The sequence below is a fragment of the Crinia signifera genome, chromosome 19, assembly GCF_055691185.1.
Source record: "Crinia signifera chromosome 19, ASM5569118v1, whole genome shotgun sequence".
Classification (NCBI taxonomy): Eukaryota; Metazoa; Chordata; class Amphibia; order Anura; family Myobatrachidae; genus Crinia; species Crinia signifera.
The window spans coordinates 7,724,290-7,747,694 of NC_139226.1; the positions used below are offsets into that span (position 1 = coordinate 7,724,290).

The 23,405-nt window shown below is 48.7% G+C and overlaps 2 protein-coding genes across 2 annotated transcripts; one reads left to right on the plus strand and one right to left on the minus strand.

The window, feature by feature from the left end:
• Positions 1-7,355: 7,355 nt before the first annotated feature.
• Positions 7,356-9,018, plus strand: FAM43B (family with sequence similarity 43 member B). Its single transcript, XM_083161942.1, has one exon. The coding sequence runs from the start codon at positions 7,360-7,362 to the stop codon at positions 8,551-8,553; it is 1,194 nt and encodes a 397-aa protein (XP_083018068.1). The 5' UTR covers positions 7,356-7,359; the 3' UTR covers positions 8,554-9,018.
• A 5,391-nt stretch (positions 9,019-14,409) lies between these two features.
• Positions 14,410-22,186, minus strand: LOC146042037 (trypsin-3-like). Its single transcript, XM_083161944.1, has 5 exons — positions 21,690-22,186; positions 19,730-19,892; positions 18,788-18,929; positions 18,369-18,635; positions 14,410-14,972 (listed from the first exon to the last, which is right to left on the minus strand). Exons 1-5 carry the CDS (start codon positions 21,742-21,744, stop codon positions 14,829-14,831), a joined length of 771 nt encoding a protein of 256 aa, XP_083018070.1. The 5' UTR covers positions 21,745-22,186; the 3' UTR covers positions 14,410-14,828.
• Positions 22,187-23,405: the final 1,219 nt, after the last annotated feature.

Genomic DNA, 23,405 nt, shown 5'->3' on the forward strand with positions numbered 1-23,405 from the left:
ATCTGTGAGCCCCACAGCAAGAAATTGGGGGGGGGACACATGACTATCCCAATGCACAAGTTATTAATTCTATGCACCAGACCAGAGCCGTGCCCCAGTTCACATTATGCCATATGATGAGGAAATGTAGGGGGCTATGTCATCCCAGGCACTATTCCCGTCAGTGGAAATAGCACCCGCCCCCTTGTACCACTATAGTTACCCCTATGATGGGACCGTTCCCATATAGGATATGTAACTCCATATCACCCACCCTGCCGTCAGTGTATTCCTGCTGTGTGATGACCACGCCCCAGAAACGCCATGTCACCCTGCACCACAAAGTTATTTATCTACAAAGAGCCAGGATGTGGGAACCTGAGGATGTAGACAGCCAATCAGAGAGTGCTGCCACATTACAGGATGCGCTACACGTTTACGTGGGAAATAGTTGTTTTGTAAAGGCCACGTGTATATTTACTAACTGGTGGTATGTCAAAGTCGCTGATGACTGATAATCTTCTAGCTGTGATCAACCTCAGATCGTCATCATCATCGATCATCGAAGCGTGGATTAGTAAATGCACCACAGATAGCAAAAACTTAACAGACCACTGACCCAGCTCATCCTAGGTCACCGGCCATTATAAGTTATCATGGGTGAAATGTAATAGGATGAGAGAAACAGGAAGTGAGAGATTTGGTAAGAAATCTCCAGTTTTTTAAAGCGGCAATCATTCACACGGCAAAACCACACTGGTTTTGCTGTTTAAATGATTGCCGCTTTAAAAAAGCTACGGATTATACTTACAATAATTCCTTTTCTTCGGAATACTTCATGGCAGCCGGACAATGGGTTCATCCCTCTCTCCCCTCTTATTCAGACAGGTAGTTTTTCCCTAGGACACTCCCCCTTCTCCCACCTGTACATTAGCCAGCACCTTCCCCCATGCCTTCAGTCTTTTGACATGTCTCCGCCACCGATCCTAAAGAAAAACACAAACATGGGGGGGGGGGGGGGGTAATAATATAAACTGCCATGAAGTATTCCGAAGAAAAGGAATTATCGTAAGTATAATCCGTAGCTTTCTTCTTCTTACTTCATGGCAGCCGGACAATGGGATATACCAAAGCAGTAGGGTGGGCTACAATACCTTAGATCAAGGCCTGATGTAGAACTCTGCTCCCAAAAGATTCTTCAGACACATCCAATGCATAATGTTTTGCAAAGGTATGTATAGATGACCATGTCGCAGCCTGGCATATGTCTTTGACCGAGACGTTAGCCTCTCTTGCCCAGGAAGTTGCCATTGCTCTAGCCGAGTGTGCCTTTATACCTTCTGGAACTTGCCGGCCAACTTTCCTGTACGTGAAACAAATTACTTCTTTGAGCCACCTGGAGGCAGTTTGTTTCCAAGGAGTGAATCCTTTCTTCGCCCCTTGCGGAATCACAAACAATGACTTTGTCTTCCTGAAGCTTGCTGTTCGATCCAAATTTTTTTTTATTGTCCTAACCATGTCCAGCGTATGAAGATCTTCCTCTCTTCTACTGGTTGGATTTGGGAAAAAAACAAGGTAAAACAATGTCTTGACTCATATGAAAAGAAGAAACAACCTTCGGCAAAAAGGAAGGTCTGGTCCTCAGGACTGCTTTGTCCGGAAATAACTTAAGATAGGGGTTCGAAGCATAACAAAGCATGTAGCTCCCCCACTCGTCTTGCTGACGTGATGGCCACCAGGAACACCACTTTCCATGTGAGAAATTTCAGTTTAGACCTCTCGCATGGTTCAAATGGAGTTGACATGAGACCATTTAATACTAGATTGAGATCCCACTGAGGGACTATCGGTCTAACTTTCGGCTGGATTCTCTTCATTGCTTGACAAAACCTCTTTATCAGAGCGTGGTCGGCCAACCTCCTATCCAATAGCGCGCTGCGTGCCGAAATTTGCACCTTCAGAGTTGCTATTGAGAGCCCTTTGTTGAAACTTAACAGAGGAACTGTAAAACATGTGATATGTTTGCATTGGGGAATGGGAACTTATCCTTTGACCATCCAGCAAAGATCCTCCAGATTCTGTAATATATGTTTGACGACACCCTTTTTTTTGCCTGCAGAAGTATGTCGATTACAACTGGTGACAAACCCTTGTCCATTAACTGCTTCCTTTCAAACTCCACGCCGCTAAACATAACTTCTGTGGGTCTTGACATACTACTGGTCCCTGCGTCAGTAGATCGTGCGATACTGGAAGAAACCATGGCTCTGCCACCGCCATGCTTTCCACCATCGGGAACCAGGACCTCCTGGGCCAATATGGAGGAATGGCTATCGCCTGAACTCTCTTTAACCTGATTTTCCACAGAACTTTGTGAAGGAGTGGGAAAGGTGGAAATATGTGAACTCCCACCTTTGAGACAGAGCGTCCACACCGTCTGACCCTTGCGCCGGGAATCTGGAAAAAAACAGAGGAGCCTTCGAATTTTCTGGAGTCGCCATGAGATCTATTTGGGGTTGTCCGAATCGGCGAACTATTTGCTGGAAAACAGAGTCCTTTAGCTCCCATTCCCCTGGTAATACCTGATTTCGACTCAGGAAGTCTGCCAGCTGATTTTCTTCTCCTGGTACGTGTAGTGCCGAGATGGACAAGAGATGCTCTTCTGCCCAGACCATGACCGACCGACTTTCCTCCAACAGTGGGCGACTTCTTGTCCCCCCTTGTTTGTTGATATACGCGACTGTGGCTATATTGTCTGAAAAGACTCGCAGATGGGACCCCTCTATCTCGGTGCTGAAAGCGACAGATCTGACTCTTGACGACAGATCTGACTCTTGAATGGACCAAATACCTTGGGTAGTTTTGCCTAAACAATGTGCTCCCCACCCAGTGGCACTTGCGTCCGTTGTCAATACTACGTACTGCGGACTTGATAGGGACATTGTTCTGGAAGCCAGATACCTGCTTTGCCACCAACGCAGGGATAGGACCACTGGACGGGGTAACATGATGTTGCGGTCCAACGAGACCTGATTTTTGGTATAACGGAGAAAGTGCCACTGTAACGTTCTCATATGCCATCTGGCCCAGGGAACTACCTCCACTGTCGACGCCATCATCCCTAGAAGACTTATTGCCAGCCTTAACGGAACCTTCTGACTCATTTGAATAGCAGTCACAAGATCTTGGATTTTGCTGCACCTCTGACTGGTCAGAGTGACTTCGAATTCTACCGTGTTTATGACGACGCCCAGGTACTGAATAGTTTGCGTAGGGGACAGATGACTCTTGCTCCAGTTGATCAACCACCCGTGATCCTGTAGAAAATGGATGACTGTTTCTGCGTCTCGAATGGCTTCTGCCTCTGATCTTGCTGAGATGAGTAGATCGTCCAGGTAAGCCCATACTGCTATATTTTTCTTTCTCAGGCATTCTATCATGACTACTAGCACTTTTGTAAATACCCTCGGTGAGGACATAAGGCCAAAGGGAAGGCAGGTAAACTGAAAATGGTTTCCTTTGACGCAGAACCTGAGAAATTTTCTGTCTGGTGTACATATAGGGACATGAAAATAAGAGTCCTTTAGGTCTATTGAGACAAGGTAGTCGTCTCTCCTCAGTCCCATTAGTATAGACCTGGTTGTCTCCATATGAAACTTGCGTTTCCAGATTCTGGCGTTTAAGTCCCTTAAATCTAAAATTGTTCTGAATCCTCCAGAACTTTTTGTCACTACAAATAGGCAAGAGTAAAACCCTAGGCCTTCCTCCGCCTCTGGAACAGTCTCTACCGCTCCCGACTCCACCAGATCCTTTATGCTTGAGACCAAAGCCTCTTGCTCCACACCTGAAACTGGGAGTTGTGAAACTAAAAATTTTCCCCGTCTGGGTTTTGAAAGGAATTCTAACCGATACCCCGTGGACACTACTTCTAGTACCCAAGAGTCTCGGACCGTTTGCTCCCACACGTGGGCAAACTGAAGCAGTCTTCCGGCAACCTGGATACTCTCCACGGGACATGGTTTGTCACTGTTTTTTATCGCCTCTTTTAACAGTCTGTCGGAAGAATGCCCTGGAGATCCCCGAGGTATATCTCTCCCGAAATGGCCTCCCAGGCCTATGGGACCTGGCCTGCCTGAAATTTTGTCTGGGGAAATAGTTAGAGCCCCTTCCCCTTTTATCCTGGGGAAGTCTAACCGACTTACCCCCTGACATCCTTTGTATCATCTGGTCTAGTTTACTGCCAAAGAGGAACTCACCCTCGAACGGCAGAGTAGCCAGTTTGTTTTTAGAGTGGGAGTCTGCCGCCCAGGACTTAAGCCACAGGGCGCTCCTCGCCACTACTCCAGATGTCAACGCTTTAGCTGAATAATCCAGCACGTCTAACGATGCCTCACAGATGTAGTCGACGGCAAGCTGAATCTGGGCCAGACTACTAATAATCTGCTCTCTGGCGACACGCTCCTGTAGATCCTCCTGTAAGGAAGCACACCAGATTCTGAGAGCTCTAGCTGATGAGGCTATGGCCACACCTGATTTAATGGAGGTTGAACTGGAGATATGAAGTCTTTTCAATGCACTCTCCATGCGTTTGTCCATAGCATCTTTAAGGGAGGCCCCGTCCTCCAGGGGAATTGTTGTCCTAGTGGTGACCTCGGATACTGCTGCATCTATTTTGGGAATATTGCACCATTTTAGGAACTCCACATCCTCTATAGGGTACATTCTTTCTGCCCTCTTAACGGAACCAATACGTTTATCTGCATTGGCCCATTCATTAGTGAGTATCTCTTTAACAACTTTGTGAACGGGAAAACACCTTCCCTTTCTGGATCTGTCCTCGAATAATGCGTCATATTCAGTCTTGACCGGCTGCTTATAGTTTAATGTCTTATATAAATCTTTAAGGACAATTTCCACAAGCTCCAAATTGAATGAGTGCTCCTCCTCGACTAGCTCGCCGGACTCAGCACCAGAGACTCCAGACCCCATATCATCATCAGTGTCTGCAGCAGCAAGTATCACATCACACTCCTGGTCCAAACTGGTCTGAGACCTGGACCTTTTACTTGGTATTCTTTTTTGGAAACGAAATTCTCCTTCATCCAAGCCATTAAATCACTAATTTGGGATACAGTACCAATGCTAGCAGCAGCATCCTTTGAGCAGCCCTGACACATGGATTTTTCACCAGTGAAGACTTTATCACATCCAATGCAGGTTTTACTAATATGCTTCTTCTTAGCCAACTTCTTCTTAGTCACCACAGGCACACTAAAATTAAACAGATAATAATCACTAACTATGCTACATAAACCTAATATAAGACAACCAGTCCTCAGGGAGGACTTACCTGGGCAGCAATGCAGAAACTTTTTGAGAGGCTTCCTCTGCGTCCATGTTTGATACAAGGTGCTGCAGCACAACCTTGATCTCAGCACAACTTTAGGAAGCGCCTATTACACCGACCAGGCGCATTATATAGGCTACTTCCCCCCCTTTTGCATTTCTGGCCCGGCGCCAGGCAACGTGCGCGTCATCTGCAGACGCTGGAACGCACGCCGGCCTAACTTCCGGCCAGGCGAGACGCATACGCCAGGCGCCGGCCTATTGTGCGTCATCCAAAGGGGACGCGCTGGAACGCACGCTGGATAGTGCTCCCGGCCCGGCGCCGGCCTAGTGCGCGTCATCCACGCTGGAGCGCACGCCATTGGACCGCACAGACTTCCGCCGGATGTACAGCGTGATCCCTCAGGCGGCCACCGCTGACACAGGGAGCCCACGCCGGGAACGCTGACCCCGGGAACCGGCTAATGGCTCCCGCCGCTCACAGGGGGCATAGTGCTTATGAGTCCACACCACCGGCCAGGACATATTCAGGGAACCGGCACCGGCATCCCTATGCTGGTCACACATGCAGGTCACCTTAGATTACTGATACAGATCACCATAGGTCACAGATACAGGTCATCATAGCTCACTGATATAGGTCACAGATACAGGTCACCAAAGGTCACAGATACAGGTCACCATAGGAGAAACATATACAGGTCACCATAGGAGAAACATATACAGGTCACCATAGGTCACAGATACAGGTGACCATAGGTCACTGATACAGGTCATCATAGGAGACACATATACAGGTCACCATAGGTCACAGATACAGGTGACCATAGCTCACTGATATAGGTCACAGATACAGGTCACCACTGGTCACAGATACAGGTGACCATAGGTCACAGATACAGGTCATCATAGGAGACACATATACAGGTCACCATAGGTCACAGATACAGGTGACCATAGCTCACTGATATAGGTCACAGATACAGGTCACCAAAGGTCACAGATACAGGTCACCACTGGTCACAGATACAGCAACCATCTAGAGCTGAACCCACTCAAAATCATTGAGATGGTAGTGGGTTGAGATGGTAGATGGTGGTGTTCCTCTGCTAACAATTGCTGACAGTGTTGTGTCGCTAGTGGACTCCTTCAAGTTCCTAGGAACCACAATCTCCCGGGACCTTAAGCAGAGGCTTCCTGAGGCAACGGAGGAAGTTCAACATCCCACAGAAGCTTCTGCTCCTCTTCAGTTAGTATTATTACTATCATCCTGTTGTGATATAGCACCAACATAGAACGCAGCACTGTACATTGGGATGATTTCTATGGCAACAACATCTCACCAGTAGGGTAAAGCCAATGGTCCTAGGTACTCATTGGTTACTAAGGGGTCTATTTACTAAGCCCTGGAGAGAGATAAAATACCAACCAAACAGCTCCCAATGGCCATTTTTCAAGCAACCTGTACCATGGCAGTTAGGAGCTGATTGGCTGGTAATTTGCATATGAGGTTACTCATAACAACTCCCATAGACACTTTTCTCTCCATCCACTGTGTTTATTTCCAAGGCTCAGTACAAAGAGTCTGATTCAGGTTCGTTAGCAAAGCAAAAAAGCACACAACTAGGCAAAACCATGCTGCTCTGCAGGTGGGGCAGACGTAACAGGTGCAGAGAGAGTTAGTTTTGAGTGTTCAAACAGAAATCTAAATTGCAGTGTAAAAATAAAGCAGCCAGTATTTACCCTGCACAGGAACAATGTAACCCGCCCCAAATCTATCTCTCTGCACCTGTTACATCTGCCCCACCTGCAGTGCAGCATAGTTTTGCCCAGTTGCTAACCAAGCTGAATCGGGCCCATAGACCCCTAAGTGTATTTCCCTTTGAAATGCAAATCCTACACTGCAGACGTCACTGGAAAGGGGGGGGCATCTCATGCTGAATTAGCTGCTGACGGTACATGCTGAGATTTGTAGTCACAGCAGGTCCCTATGACATTTATTACACCGCACAGGGTTAATAGATGGTTCCCCGTATGAGGCCGGTAGAGGGTGCGCTGGGTGCAGAGCATCTGGTGCTCCCGGAGCTGCTGCGTGTAACATGTGGCTGCTGGTTGTACAGAGCCAGTGATGAAGTTGGAGAAGCAGAGGTGTGTCAGAGGAAGGGGGAGGCAGTTCCATGCTTCCCCTCCTCATTTTCCCACCATCAGGAGAAAACACACAACACCAGAGACCTGTCTCCTGTGTCCCCGCCACCAGCACCGATGAGACACTGCGCAGGGCTGGCACACACCATGCTGCCCTGGAGGAGAAGCAAGTTTGTGCTGGTGGAGGATGAGAAGAAGGGGAAGGGGGTCAGCTACTCCTCTCTCCTCTCCTCCTTCATGCTCTCCTGCCCAGAACTGCTGCCCCACTTCCCCCTGGAGCGCCTGGCCAGCGTGTTCAGCATAAGGAGGCAGAAGGTGGTCCTGAACCGGGATGACCCGTCCTACACCGTGTGGTACCTGGGCAATGCCGTCACCCTCCAAGCCAAGGGCGAGGGCTGCATGCAGGAGGCTGTCACCAAGATCTGGCAGAAGAGTGAGTACGGGCAGCGCTGCTCCAAAATGAAACTCTCGCTGGGCACCTATGGCATCAAGATGACCCCCTGCCAGAGAGGCAACAGGAAAGTGGTCCACACCTACGCACTGCACCGCGTCACCTACTGCGTGGCCGGCACGGGGAACCCCAAGGTCTTCTCCTGGGTCTACCGGCACCAGATTAAGAACAAGGCGGTGGTACTGAGGTGCCACGCTGTGCTGGTCTCCAGGGCGGAAAAGGCGAATGCCATGGCATGCACCCTCTGCCAGACCTCCCTGGCCGCCTTCAATGAGTTCAAAAGGCTAAAGAGGCAAAGTGACTTCCGGAGAGGGCAGCAGGAGCTCCTGGGGGAACTGGCCGTACCCATGATCCCTCTCAGAAGGCTCCTAAACGGGACCTGCTCCTACAACCCTCCGGCAGAGAGGGTCCGCAGCGGCCCCAGGCTCAGCTCCATCTTGGAGGAAGAGGAAGGCGGCGAGGAAGAGTGTGAGATTCCCATGGCCATCCGGGACCAGCGCCATGAAAGAGACTCTGTCCTGGAACTGGTGCAGGAGCTCAGGAGACTGAGCTTCCAGAGAACATTATCCAGAACACAGAGTTGTTCCGCTCTTCCTCCCCCATGGAAGTGTCGTATCAGGACTATCTGCTGACGGTCCGGCTGGGGTCACACCAAAGCCAACTGGGAGCAGGACTGACCAATGGCATGCATAGACATGGACAGTGGCTGGGGACACCTGCCGCCCCGTTACCCCCTGCACGCTGCCTAACACTGGGAGATGGGGATTGTGTGGTTAAGGAACAACCAGTGGCTCTGAGCTTCAGGGACACAGCAGCGAGTCACTAGCAACTGGTGCTGACGATGCTGCAGAACATCTTGGGCAGTATACCTGACAATCCTAGAGCCAGAGCCATAATGAAACAGGAGAAGGGCATATTCAGAATTGGGAACAGCTGCGCTGCGCTGCAGGGGGTAGATGCACAGTGTGCAGAGACGCAGATGTTACAGGGGGTCTGTCCAAACCGTGCAGTTAGGAAGGCTAATAACACATCATCACTGCCAAATCTGCTTATACCATGTGCAATAAATACCCTGGTTACAGCATTTATGTGTTTCTCCTGTACAGTACATATTGCTAGTGACAAGTGTAATACTGTGTGTGTGTGTTGTGTTGTGTGGTACTGTGTGTGTGTGTGGTGTTGTGTGGTACTGTGTGTGTGTGTGTGTTGTGTTGTACTGTGTGTGTGTGTGTGTGTGTGTGTGTGTGTGTGTGTGGTGTGTTGTGTGGTACTGTGTGTGTGTGTGTGTGTGTGTGTGTGTGTGTGTGTGTGTGTAATACTGTGTGTGTGTGGTGTTGTGTGGTACTGTGTGTGTGTAATACTGTGTGTGTGTGTGTGTGGTGTTGTGTGGTACTGTGTGTGTGTGTGTGTGTGTGTGTGTGTGTGTGTGTGTGTGTGTGTGTGTGTAATACTGTGTGTGTTGTGTTGTGTTGTGTGGTACTGTGTGTGTGTGTGTGTGTGTGTGTATGTGTAATACTGTGTGTGTGGTGTTGTGTGGTACTGTGTGTGTGTAATACTGTGTGTGTGGTGTTGTGTGGTACTGTGTGTGTAATACTGTGTGTGTGTGTGTGTGTGTGTGTGTGTGTGTGTGTGGTGTTGTGTGTGTGTGTGTGTGTGTGGTGTTGTGTGGTACTGTGTGTGTGGTGTTGTGTGCTACTGTGTGTGTGTGTGTGTGTGTGTGTGTGTGTGTGTGTAATACTGTGTGTGTGTGTGTGTGTGTGTGTGTGTGTGTGTGTGGTGTTGTGTGGAACTGTGTGTGTGTGTGTGATACTGTTTGTGTGTGGTGTTGCGTGGTAGTGTGTGTGTGTGTGTGTGTAATACTGTGTGTGTGGTGTTGTGTGGTACTGTGTGTGTGTGTGTGTGTGTGTGTGTAATACTGTGTGTGTTGTGTTGTGTGGTACTGTGTGTGTGTGTAATACTGTGTGTGTGGTGTTGTGTGGTACTGTGTGTAATACTGTGTGTGTGTGTGTGTGTGTGTGTGGTACTGTGTGTGTGTGTGTGTGTGTGGTGTTGTGTGGTACTGTGTGTGTGGTGTTGTGTGCTACTGTGTGTGTGTGTGTTACTGTGTGTGTGTGTGTGTGTAATACTGTGTGTGTGTGGTGTTGTGTGGTACTGTGTGTGTGTATGTGTGTGTGTGATACTGTTTGTGTGTGGTGTTGCGTGGTAGTGTGTGTGTGTGTGTGTAATACTGTGTGTGTGTGGTGTTGTGTAATAATGTTTGTGTGTGTGTGTGTGTGTGTAATACTGTGTGTGTGGTGTTGTGTGGTGGTGTTGTGTGGTACTGTGTGTGTGTGTGTGGTGTTGTGTGGTACTGTGTGTGTGTGTGTTATACTGTGTGTGTGTGGTGTTGTGTGGTACTGTGTGTGTGTGTGTAATACTGTGTGTGTGTGTGTGTGTAATACTGTGTGTGTGGTGTTGTGTGATACTGTGTGTGTGTGTGTGTGGTGTTGTGTGGTACTGTGTTGTATTGTATTATGTGGTAAAGTGTGGTACTATGTGTGTGTAATACTGTGTGTTTGTGGTGTTGTGTGGTACTGTGTTGTATTGTAATACGTGGTAATGTGTGGTACTATGTGGTAATGTGTGGTACTATGTGGTAATGTGTGGTACTATGGGGTACTGTATGTTGCTATGGGGTAGTGTGATACTATGGGGTACGTCCCAGCAGGATGGGCAGTAACTCCATAACAAGCAGCAGACATGCTTGTACTTGTAGTTCAGCAGGTTCCTAAAAGCATTTATCCGTGTGTTTATTGTATAAGAGAGTTTCAGATCATCCCTGCACATTGTGTCCCCGGACAGCAGCAGGATGTTCCTGTCACTCATTGTCATCACAATACATAAAGAGACAGTCCTTGTTTGTAAATGAAACATGTCCTGGCTGTCTAATGTCCCCGGAGACACCCTGAGCTCACTAATAACAGTCTAACGGGCTCATACACTAGGTGTGTTTTATCGGATTTGGATGGAATAAGGCGTGCTTTATGTGCATGCGATTTATCGATTATGCACAATTTCATCCGTTTTCGATGTTTCGGGCCGATATATCGTTTGAAAAGTAGCACATCATTTGTGTTTTCCATTCAATCCGATGCGCGGTCCTGTGAGTGTCAGATAGGAGGCCCTAGGTCGGTCGTACTGCGCCAGTGATTTATCGGAATTGGATGGAAAAAGGAGTGCATTTTGTGCATACGATATATCGTATGCATACCTCCCAACTGTCACGATTACAGCGGGACAGTCCCGATTTTCGGGTCCTGTCCCACCCGCGGCAGGCATTGTCCCGCTGTGGGGGTGGAAGTTGGGAGACCCCCCAATCTAATAGAATAGACGCTGTGCGCATGAGCACAGCGTCTATTCTCGTATGAAAATGAGGTTGCGGCTAATTAGCATAAGCCGCACCCTCATTTGCATACGCCCCACCCCCTTTCCGGGAGGTATGCGTATGCAATATATATTGCAGGAAATTTGACTGACATTTCCATTCCCTCTAGCCCCCTAATGTGGCTCCGCCCCAGACTGCTCCCTTTCCCCTCCCGGAGATGGCCCCGCCCCCCTGCTTTACTGAGCTGGCTGCCCTCTCCAGGAGAGAGCAGCCAAAAAGTCAGCAACTGTGATGTAAACTATGTCCATAGCGACCAAATAGATGCTACTTCTTACTTAGCACCTTCTAGAAGATAATAGATATAGGGGCTATGCAATCCTCCGGAGACATAGCGGTGGCTCCCTAGTCGATGCCGTCTTTACCGACAGCATTGAGGAGGGATCACCGCAGAACGAGACTTTAGAAGCTTTCAGCCCGTTCTGCTGATAACAGCTGTGGATCGTCGCCATCCCGGCCGTAGATTGACAATCCACGGCGTTTACGCGGACACACCCCCTTTTCGCTGATCGGCAGGCGGGACATTGAATTGCTGTCGGACAAACCGCAAATGGGCCACAGGATCACGACTGTCGGGAGCAATCGACAGCCATGATCTGGGATTGCATACCCCCACAATCTGACTGGTTGCTATAGACAACATCTCATCTTCAATAAAACTCCCAGACATCTGCTGCGGTCCCCCATTTTTCGACCACAAAGGAAGTCCCCTCAGGTTTATTATACAGGGGGCTGCTGAAACTGTGAATTTGCCAAGCCCCAGCATGCTGTAATGGGCTGTGTTACCCACATTTACCAGGAGAGGGATCTGCAGGATCCCTGTCACCTGTGCGGTAGTGAGGGCGGTCACAAGTATAGTGATTGCATTAGTATAATGCAGGCATATCCAAACTGCGGCCCTCCAGCTGTTGTGAAACTACACATCCCAGTATGCCTTGCCTTAGTTTTAGCATTCCCTAATAGCAAAACTGTGGCAAGGCATGATGGGACTTGTAGTTTCACAACAGCTGGAGGGCCATAGTTTCATACCTCCCAACTTTGTCGGTCCAGCAGGCGGGACACTGCTGATGCGCGCCGAAATTTCCGGGGTGTGGCCTAATTTCGGGGGCGTGGCCTATACACGCAGCTCTTCCGCCCCCATTTTGACGCTATGGGGACATGACCCAGAGGCTCTGTGAGCCTCTAGCCATGCCCTCAGCCCCTGGCTGCGGGAATATACGCTGTGCGCATGCGCACAGCGTTTATTCCCCACTGCTTAGCAGCCGACAGGGGAGACACCCAACAGCCCCCCCCTCACCGCGGGACACCGCCGGCCGCGGGAGGGACAGCGGGACAGGCCCTGATAATCGGGACTGTCCCGCTAAAATCAGGACTGTTGGGAGGTATGTAGTTTGGACATGCCTGGTATAATGGCTTCAACGACTGGCTTCTGAGGACTATAATAACCGTGAGGCCTAGACTCATCTTCAAGCCACATCGCTTGAGATAACAGCACATCCAGTACTTCCCAATTGTCCCGGTTTTCGCAGGACAGTCCCTTTTTTGGGACTGACCCACGTCCCACGTCCCACGTTGTGTGTGTGGGGGGGGGGGGATGTTGCAAGTCACCGGGGTGTGGCCAGCCAAGTAGCTGCCGATAACACAGGAGGATGAGGCCCCCGAGCGGCTTCTGCACCCACATAAACACAATGAGGTCAGCCCCTGGTACCTGGGGGGTGCTGTGCAGATCTGGGTGGGCACATGTATTACCTATTATTAGGAAGTATGACAGAGGGGGCTCTGCCTCACCTGACCGCACGTCACAGACTAGTTTGTGTTTGGCGCACAATAAGCAATATGTGATGTGTCTGATACTGATACCTAGTAATACATAGGCACGCAATGTGGAAACACTGGTTTCAAAATACGGGGGACCCCCAGTTTTTTTGTACCCCGTATTTTTGGAACCAGGATCGGTCCAAGAGTCCGGGGCTGGTTTCAGAAATACGAGGGACCCCTATGCTTTTTGTCCCCCGTACTTTTGGAACCAGGTCCGGCTCAATGAGCTCCGGGGCTGGTTATGTACAGGAGGGGGGACCTCACGCCATTTTTTTTTGTTAATCACAAAATCGCACATTTTACCAAAATCGCACCTTTTCGTGACTAAAAAAATCGCACTTTTTCATGTCTAAAATCGCCCTATATCGCACTTTTCATGCTGGAATACTCACCTCATTAAATATGCGAATTCGCAGCAAAAATGCGATATTAAAAAATGGCGATATAGGGCGATTTGAGAAAAAAATCGCATTTTCTCAAAAACGGTAAACCCACTAAATCTCGCCCATGGTCTTTTCCTATCTAAGAACCTTTACCAAACCCCTGCTGTGCCAGAACGTAGAAAGGGTTAATTACCTACTCCTACCACTAATCAATAACAATAAAGGGACAGTCCCCAGGGTCACAGAGAAGATAAATGGGTGTCAGATTGACCCAGTGGTGACATCACCTCCCCAGAGCCAACCCTCTCAGGGAGGGGGGATGTGTTATATAATGTGTCCCATTAATGGCATCATATAACACACAGGAGTCAGGACAGAACGCCCTCTCAGCTGCTCCAGAACAAAATCTTCTGGAATAAATGGACAAGAAAATTCTCATCTTCCTTAAGAGGTTCAGATTCAGCAAGTGAGAGGTCAGACCGAGCGCAGGTGTCATTATCAGGGGCTGCAGAGCGATGTTCTGCAGATCACTAGAGGGGTCAGTAATGTAATCCTCTGCAGAATATAATACCGTGCAGGGGGTAGATGGGACAGGGCAATGTTCTGCAGAACCCCTAAAGCATGGGTCTTCAAACTGTGGCCCTCCAGATGTTGTGAAACTACAAATCCCAGCATGCCTTGCCACAGTTTTAACACTCCCTTATAGCAAAACTGTGGCAAGGCATGCTGGGATTTGTAGTTTTACAACATCTGGAGGGCCACAGTTTGAAGACCCATGCCCTAAAGCGTCAGTAATACAATGCATACTCCTATTCTCCAGGAAAGTGTGGGTGACTACCGAATTAGCTGGCATCCCCCTGAACCCCATCTTTAGTCCGCACAAAGCCAATGGGAAATGATGTACCCGCGCCCATATGTCAATTTCGGGTGCCCACAGGAACAATCCACCTCTGTAACTACGCCCATCACACCATACTGTCAGTACTTTTATTCAGAAATAGAACCTTTCCATACACCAGCTGGGACTTGGGGAACCCCAGAATTCTTCTATACATAATGAGGAAGCACCTAGAAGAATATATTCCCCATACGATCAGTAATGTGTGGGGTGCGGGGTGGGGGGATTGACTCCAGACTATATGTGACCCATGCACCATTGTGCAGGATGTGGCGGGGAGATTATGGGTGACGAGGAGATGTCCATGATTTCCAGCAGTCACCCCCTTGTGTTCCTCTCCCAGTGTGGCCCTCCTCATAGGGGCCCGGGGACCAAAATCCGCAATCCTTAAAATATTGTCCTGTAAATCCACTTCTGAAAATTGGCGACCGCTGTGTACACCCCCGGGTATTTGGGGTTTGCACAACTGTGCCCCCAGGATACAATCCCAAAAACTCGGCCGTCGCACACCAGGGGCCCCCCGGAGTCGCCCTGCAACACAAATAGACAACGACTACGATTAATCAATACACAAAGACGTAGCTAATAACATTTATCATGTAATATTAAACATAATTCAACTTTGTAAATGACTTAAATGAAGTAAAAGGGACAAAACTCCCACTGGTGTAATCAGGATTTGTCACTGGGTGAAATGCAGAAGAAATACTGTATAAGCGCAAGAGCGACCCCTAGAGGTGATTAGAGGAACAACAACATCAAATACAGGATTAGGCCATGATTTCTAAGTGCGGCACCGTCATACAAATTTATCTGAATTAACCCCTTCATCACCATAGGCAAACGCAGGGGGGGTTCTAGTTGCCTAGAGACCCCCCTACTCTTGGCAAGTGCCTTATATTGTGACAACAATAGCTGGTATATAATACAGGGTTGCCGACTTTCAGAAAATCCTCTCCGGGAGAAGCCCGGAGAGGAATCTTTCATTACGATTTTTGGGGGCGGGGCTCAACCGTGACGTCATTAAGCCCCGCCAGATTACGGGAAATAGACTAAATAACTGATATCCATGGAGGGGGCGGGGCTAAAACAACACGATTGTGCCGTTTTAGCTCCGCCCCCTTCCCTGAGACCCGCGGATTGCGGCATATAAATGCCGCGATCGGGGGGCTCAGTGGGGGTCCCCCTGATTCCGGGAGGGTTGCCCACCCTTCCGGGGGCCAGGAGGAAGGACCCGATTTTCGGGAGACTCCCGCAAATTCCGGGAGGGTCGGCAACCCTGATATAATATCAGGGTTGTTTACCCTCCCGGAACTGCTGGGAGTCTCCCGAAAACCGGGTCCCCCTCCCGGCCCCCCGGGAGGTCGGCAATCCTCCCGCAATTGCCAGGCAGCTCCCGCACCCCCATTCTGTACCACACTAATGGCAAGGGGCGGGACTAAAATGACGCAAATCAGGTCATTTCGCCCCGCCCCCTACTCGCGCACCCGCAAATTGCGGTGCTTGCATTTCAGTCATCAGCCCCGTCCCCACCCCCAACCTGGAGATCCGGAGAGGCTATTTGAAAAGTCGGAAAGTATGTATAATATAATTAGGGTTACCACCTTTGTGTTGAGAAATTCCCGGACAATGGCCCGCCTCTTGACACACCCACAGCCCACCCATTGACCCACCCCCAGCCTCGTCCCTTATGTTTTTTTTAACCTTTACTTAATTCTATTCTTGATTTTGCACACCGTAATGCCACTTACACATTACATCACACACTGTAATGCCCATTGCACTGTTATGCCAGGGCTCGACAACTTTATTTTTCTAAATATGGACAACAGGGACATAGCGAGCCAAAAATGTACACAGTAATGCCTATTACACGTCAAACGCCCATTACATAGTATACCATATGCCACACACCATAATGCCCATTACGTCAGCCCAAACACCATAGTGCCCATTACATGTTACACCTCACAACATGATGCCCATTACACGTTACCTCACACACACTGTAATGCCCATTACACATTATGCGACACACCGCATTGCCCATTACACATTACACCAGAGGTTCCCAATCTTTTTTTGATTCACGGCACCCTAGAGAATCAGAATTTTTTCACGGCACCCCTAGGTCCAAAAAAATTTATTAGATTGGGTTTATATGCGATTCTTAGCAGCAGTTATGTGGTAAAGGGCAGGATTTGCTTCTGTTTGTACACATTCTATGATTGGCAGCCACCAGCACTGGTTTTGCTCCTAAATAATTAACCATTAATAATTTGAGTTGGTCCTGGACCACCAAGCCGCGGCACCCCTGCATGTGTCCCGAGGCACCCCAGGGAGCCACGGCACACAGTTTGGGAACCACTGCATTACACATTACACCAGGGTTGCCGACTTTCTTATTCTCCTCTCCGGGAGAAGCCCGGAGAGGAGAGATTCAGTAGCCACTCAGGGGGCGGGGCTTAAGCGTGACATCACTAAGCCCCTCCCCATGCTGGAAAACCAGCGAATTCAGGGATCTCCGTGGAGGGGGCGGGGCTAAAATGACGCGATTGTGACATTTTAGCTCCGCCCCCTCCTCTGAGATCCGAGGATTGCGGCATTTTAATGCCGCGATCCGAGGGACAGCGGGGGTCCCCCCTGAATCCGGGAGGGTTGCCCACCCTTCCGGGGGGGCCGGGAGGGGGCCCCGATTTTCGGGAGACTCCCGGAAATTCCGGGAGGGTCGGCAACCCTGCATTACACATTACACATGACACATTATACATTATGGGCCTTATTCTAGTTCACTCTTTCTGACAAAATCCATCTTAGATGGAAAAAACATGTGCACTGCAGGTGGGGCAGATGTAACATGTGCAGAGAGAATTAGATTTGGGTGGGGTTTTACTTCAAAGTGAGATCTATATTGCAGTGTAAAAATAAAGCAGCCAGTATTTACCCTGCACAGAAACAAAATTACTCACCCAAATCTAATTCTCTCCGCACATGTTACATCTGCCCCACCTGCAGTGCACATGGTTTTGTCCATCTAAGAAGGATTTTGTCAGAAACAGTAAACTAGAATAAGGCCCAATGCCACACCGTGATGCCCATTACACATTATGCGACACACCGTGTTGCCCATTACACATTATGCGACACACCATGTTGCCCATTACACATTATGCGACACACCGTGTTGCCCATTACACATTATGCGACACACCGCACAGTGACAAGATTTGAAATGCCAGGTCCGACGAGCAAGTCCCGGCGTCTCCTCTCACCCACCAAGTGGCAGCGCAGTTCCTGGACTATGTATAGTGCGGGAACACCACCCATCCGGACTCTGGTCTTAATTACCGGACTGTCTGGAGTAATACCAGACGGGTGGTAACCCTAAATATAATTCTTAGAACTGCTGCAGCCACATCATGCAGTGTAAGGGACAGAGCGGAGCTGCCACCACAGGGGGTGCAGCTGCTATGGGGCCCAGAGCTTTGGGGGGCCCATCTTCCCTCTGTAAGTTAGATGGGCTATATACATTTATCAGTATTGGTTGGTAAATAGGGGCCCTTACAAACTTTTGCTATGGGGCCAATGATCATCTAGTTACGCCCCTGCCTAGAAGGGGCGGTTCTTAATGATGCCCCACCCCCAGTATGATGATATCTTGGAGCCTCACCCCCACAGTTAAGCGGAGTAACACTTGATTGTCTATTGCGGTCACCATCTAGGATCTGCCAGGGAACATAACACTTGACACCCCCCCCCCGTAGAGGTGAGGAGCAGCGTTATCCTTTTATTATAGAGGATTACTTTTTTTATGCTAATCAGTACAACATAAGATACTTTCATGTCATGTTATGTAACTCTTCTCAACGCTTCTGAAAATGATTGAGAGTGCTGCCCCCTGCTGGTGGTGCAGTTATTGACACTCACCTGACAGGCGTCCTTTCCGCCATTGTTGAAGCCCGCGCAGATCATGTTGTTGGTGATGTGCCCTGAGTAGGAGGAGGAGCTGTTACACCGCCGGGCAGACACGATGGGCAGTTTCACACTCCGCAGGGTGTCGGAGGCTTTGCCACCTATGGTGGTGGTATAGCCCCAGCCCGACACCTGGCACAGACAGCCCTCGCTCGGTGATACCCCCTGAGCTGGGAGCGGCACTATGGAGACAAATGAGTTGTACATGGCCGGGCGGTTCAGCTGTAAGACAAAGGGGCAGTTAGTTTGCAGCAATACCTCTAAATGCCACAAAGTCCCCAGTGGGCCCCATGGACTGGGGGCCCCAATCTCCTCTAATGTGAACTATATACATGTCTGATGGCACTGGCTTAAAGTGGGCACCAATCTCTCACCTTTATCAGCATGATGTCAGCGTTCTTGGAGGTTGCGCTGTATTCCGGGTGAGCCACCAGCTTCACCGGGCGAAAGATTTGCTCCGTCCCTTCCAGCGTAGACAGGGAATATTCCCCGGCTACTATCAGCATCTGTTTCTGCCTGTGGGATAATGGCAGCAATCAGTGGGTTGGGTAGGGTACAGCGGGCAGAACCGCAGGCGCTACAGAGGGATCTAGAACATATGAGATCGGAACTTCCTATAGGTCAGCGGCACATAAGGGGTCATTCAGATGTGGTTGGAGTTGCGTTATAGTTATTGCCACTTTGCACACGTGGGAATGGATCCTGCGACGACTTGTGCAGATTGGCATCTGACTGTCGGTGATGGCCGTTTAGGGGCCGGGAGGGGGTGGTGATGGCATGCCGAGTATCCTTGGAGCGCAATGCGTATGTAATTTTTTAGATAACGGGTTCCTGAAACGGATCTACTGGGATCCCTGAGAATTGGGCTCCGCTGACGGAGGTTCCTGCCCCGTGCCCTACGGAAAGGGAGGTGTTGATTGGCAGGCTAGTTCAGCGCAGGTTAACTTGTCATATGTCTTCCTCGGCTAGGCCTAGGAGCTAACACTCACTTGGATGACCCTAGAACTACCTATGATACATATTCAGATGGTTTTAGGCTTTTCTGGTAGGTCAGGTGCCATCAGTCAATCAAAGACATCATCTATGAGACAGTTCCAAACATGTCTGGCCCAAAGCAACCAATCAAAATTTTGAGTTGGAATCGATGTATCTAAATTATTTTTTCGTACAATAATTTGAAACGGCACTGTACATAAAATACCTGTTGCCGGCGCAGGTCTGGATTTAGCTGGTGTGTAGTTGCCATTAGCCCTTTGGTCTGGAATATGGGTTCATTAACCAAAGTGGGCCCCTGTACCCGGTCTTTATTTACTTACTCTGTCTTGCAGTGGGCAGCAGTGAGGACCCAGAAGCGACTGACTAAGGACCCCCCACAGAAGTGTAGACCCGTATTCCTCTTCAGGGACACCAGGTAGCGCGTGGAGTAAGGAGAGACGCTATAACCTCCAATAATCCGCTGCATGTTCCGCTGCCCCAGACCTGCAGAACGGAACAGGGGACGGTTACACAGAAACAGATCTACACAGAGGGAGGGGGGGGGGGGGGGGTGGGGTGTTCCAGTTGCCCGGAAACCCTTCTCCTCTTGGCAAGTGGATCAAATAAATGATGACAATAATGCATCACATCACATCATGAAGACAGAGCAGTTTGTGTGGATCTGAGCCCCCAATCAGTGCACTGGACCAGAGAGCAGCTGCCAGGAAGAAGAGACAGGAGCCTTACCATCAGGTGGGAGAACGTGAGCTTACAAAAGTTCAGTACTGGTAATGTTACGTTTGCGTATTACTAAAAATAGCTTTAACTTTTTCCTGACCACTTATTTATATTATTTCAATGTTTCATAAAGCACCATATTGCCAATGCATCCGCCTTTGCGATAACAGAGACCTGTTAATGTCAGGTCTGAAAGCGCTCGGAAGCTTAATCATTTACAAGTAACAAACAGACAATTAGTTATATTGTGTTTTCCTCCTTGTTAGAGGCACTTTATCTGCAGGCGTAGCTGTGAGCCTCTATACACAGGGGTGTAACTGGAATGTGTGGGCCCCATAGCATAACCATCATAAAACTATCGCAATCATCATCATGAAGATCAAAGAAAAAATGAAATATTAGAAAACATTAGGGGTGAAATCTAATAGGATGAGAGATTCAGAAAGTGAGAGATTTGGTAAGAAATCTCCAGGTTTTTTTTAAAGCTGCAATCATTTACACTGCAAAATCAAACTGGTGTTGCAGTGTAAATGATTGCCACTTTAAAAAAAACTAGAGATTTCTTACCAAATCTCTCACTTTCTGAATCTCTCATCCTATTACATTTCACCCTAGGACTTTCAGGGGAAATATACACAGAGTTCATAAAGAAAGATAGGATCAGTGGTAGAGATTCCTGAATAAATCTGTGTTATTTCCATATTGTAGGATGGGCGAAAGGCTGAAAATTGTATATTTACTGTGTTCACTTATGTCTTGCAAACTTGTTTAAAACATTTACATCATAGACCTTTAATAATCCCCTATCATGTAACGCCTCCTCTTGATGTAAGTATCACTGGCCCACATGTACAGTTCTACAAAGACCTTCAGTAGATAATGCTATTTTATAATAATGACTATTATACTGTATTAGATGACCAGTAATTCATGTATCTTATTATACAGCGCCCCCTGCTGGCTGTCAAAGGTTTTGCTAAGACAGGCTGCTAAACTTTTATATTTCAGTCACTGACCTAGAAGAGAGTAGAGACTGATTGCACATTATAGGAATGATACCATATCTGGATTGTCTTGTTGCTCTCTAAAGACTTTGCAGGATTCCTAAGTGACCTGGTAGATGGGTGTTATCAGTTCTCCTGTACAGACCATACTCACATAGATCTACTATACCATATATATATATATATATATATATATATATATATATATATATATATATATATATATATATATATTACCAACAAACCAGCCCCCAACTGTCATTTTTTAATCCACACCTTTAGTATGTCGGTTAGTAGCTGATTGCTTTTACTTTATCTCTCTCCAATACTTACTATATAGACCTCCTGTGCTTTAAGAAAGACCGTTAGGAGCTGGTTGGCTGGTACTTTATCTCCAATCACTTTATCTCTCTCTCTCCAAGGTTTAGTTCTTAGGCACCTTTATCTCCCTCCACTTTATCTCTGCACTTTATCTCTCCCCAATGCTTAGTTCATAGATACCATTATCTCTCTCCACTTTATCTCTCCCCAAGGCTTAGTACATAGACCCAGAACTCACCGAGCGATGCGGCAACCTGCAGAACCAGCAACAGCGGCAGCTTCGGATGAGCCATGGTACAGAGCTGAGACGGCGTCAGGTGACCGGGGGAGAATTCAGCTGGAGGACCCACAGGACGCCTTCACAGACACCCTGGTTCATTTTCCTGCCGCCATGGCAACACTGCGACAAGGGAGAATGGTCTATTATTCCCATACGGTACCTGAGGACAGAGGTGACAGTTGAAACATCTCGTCTTTCCCCCACATCTGCCATAAGGCTGTCGCTGGTGCCGGGAGAATATCTGCCGTCCCATCTCTTCCGCATCCAGGTCACCACCCCGAGGACTGAATCCATTGTGTCCCGATATCGCCTTTCACTGGCATCTGTATTAAACCTGAAGTGCTCAGCGCTATAAAGCACCATATGTACGATTATAGCGCCGCTGGGGAACTTGGCACAACACGGATAATTTAGTGGCGAGAAAAGTGGCAGAACTTGTGTCTTATCTTATCTATTTCTGAAGCAGCGATAGTAGGAATCACCGCCGTAGTGAGCAGGAATCACCGCTGCAGTGAGCAGGAATCACCGCTGCAGTGAGTAGGAATCACCGCTGCAGTGAGTAGGAATCACCGCCGTAGTGAGCAGGAATCGCCGCCGTAGTGAGCAGGAATCACCGGCGTAGTGAGCAGGAATCACCGGCGTACCGCCGTAGTGAGCAGGAATCACCGGCGTAGTGAGCAGGAATCACCGGCGTAGTGAGCAGGAATCACCGGCGTAGTGAGCAGGAATCACCGGCGTAGTGAGCAGGAATCACCGCCGTAGTGAGCAGGGATCACCGCCGTAGTGAGCAGGAATCACCGGCGTAGTGAGCAGGAATCACCGCCGTAGTGAGAAGGAATCTCACGATCTACTTGCTTTCGAAGCATTTGCTTTGAGCAGGCATACTAGTTTATCATATGTAGTGAGTGATAATAATATCACTTATTGTTAAATCAGCCTCTTAACGTGAGGACTACAGCATGGGCCCCCCCAGGCTTCTTCCACGTTCGGAAAACACAACATACAAAATAACAGGCGCTCGTTATACTATAATGGCATTTGAGATAGTATGGCATACCTCCCAAGTGTCACGATTTCAGCGGGACAGTCCTGATTTTCGGGTCCTGTCCCGCTGTTCCACCCGCGGCCGGCATTGTCCCGCTGCGGGGGGTGGCAGTTGGGAGCCCCCCAAGCTGATTGAATAGACGCTGTGCGCATGCGCACAGCGTCTATTTGCGACCGAAAATGGGGCAGCGGCTAATTTTCATAAACCGCGCCCTCATTTGCATAGGCCCCACCCCCTTTCCGGGCTTCGCCGCGCGAGTGTCCCTATTCCAGCAGCCAAGAAGTTGGGAGGTATGGTATGGGCCAGATGCACTAAGCTTCAAATGTGATAAAATGGAGAGTGATAAATCACCAGCCAATCAGCTCCTACCTGCCATGTCACAGGCTGTGAAAAAATTTCAGGTAGTAGCTGATTGGCTGGCTGTTTATCACTCTCCATTTTATCACTTTTCAAGCTTAGTGCATCTCACCCTATGGCTCAGCTGCAGCTTGATCAGAGGAAATTGTGAACCTATTTTTTTTTTAAACATACATAGAATATGGTAGCCAGAAGAATCCACTCACTTCTACCAATATATCAAGTGCTGCTGTAACCAACAGAAACAACCACACATGCAAAACATGTATTTT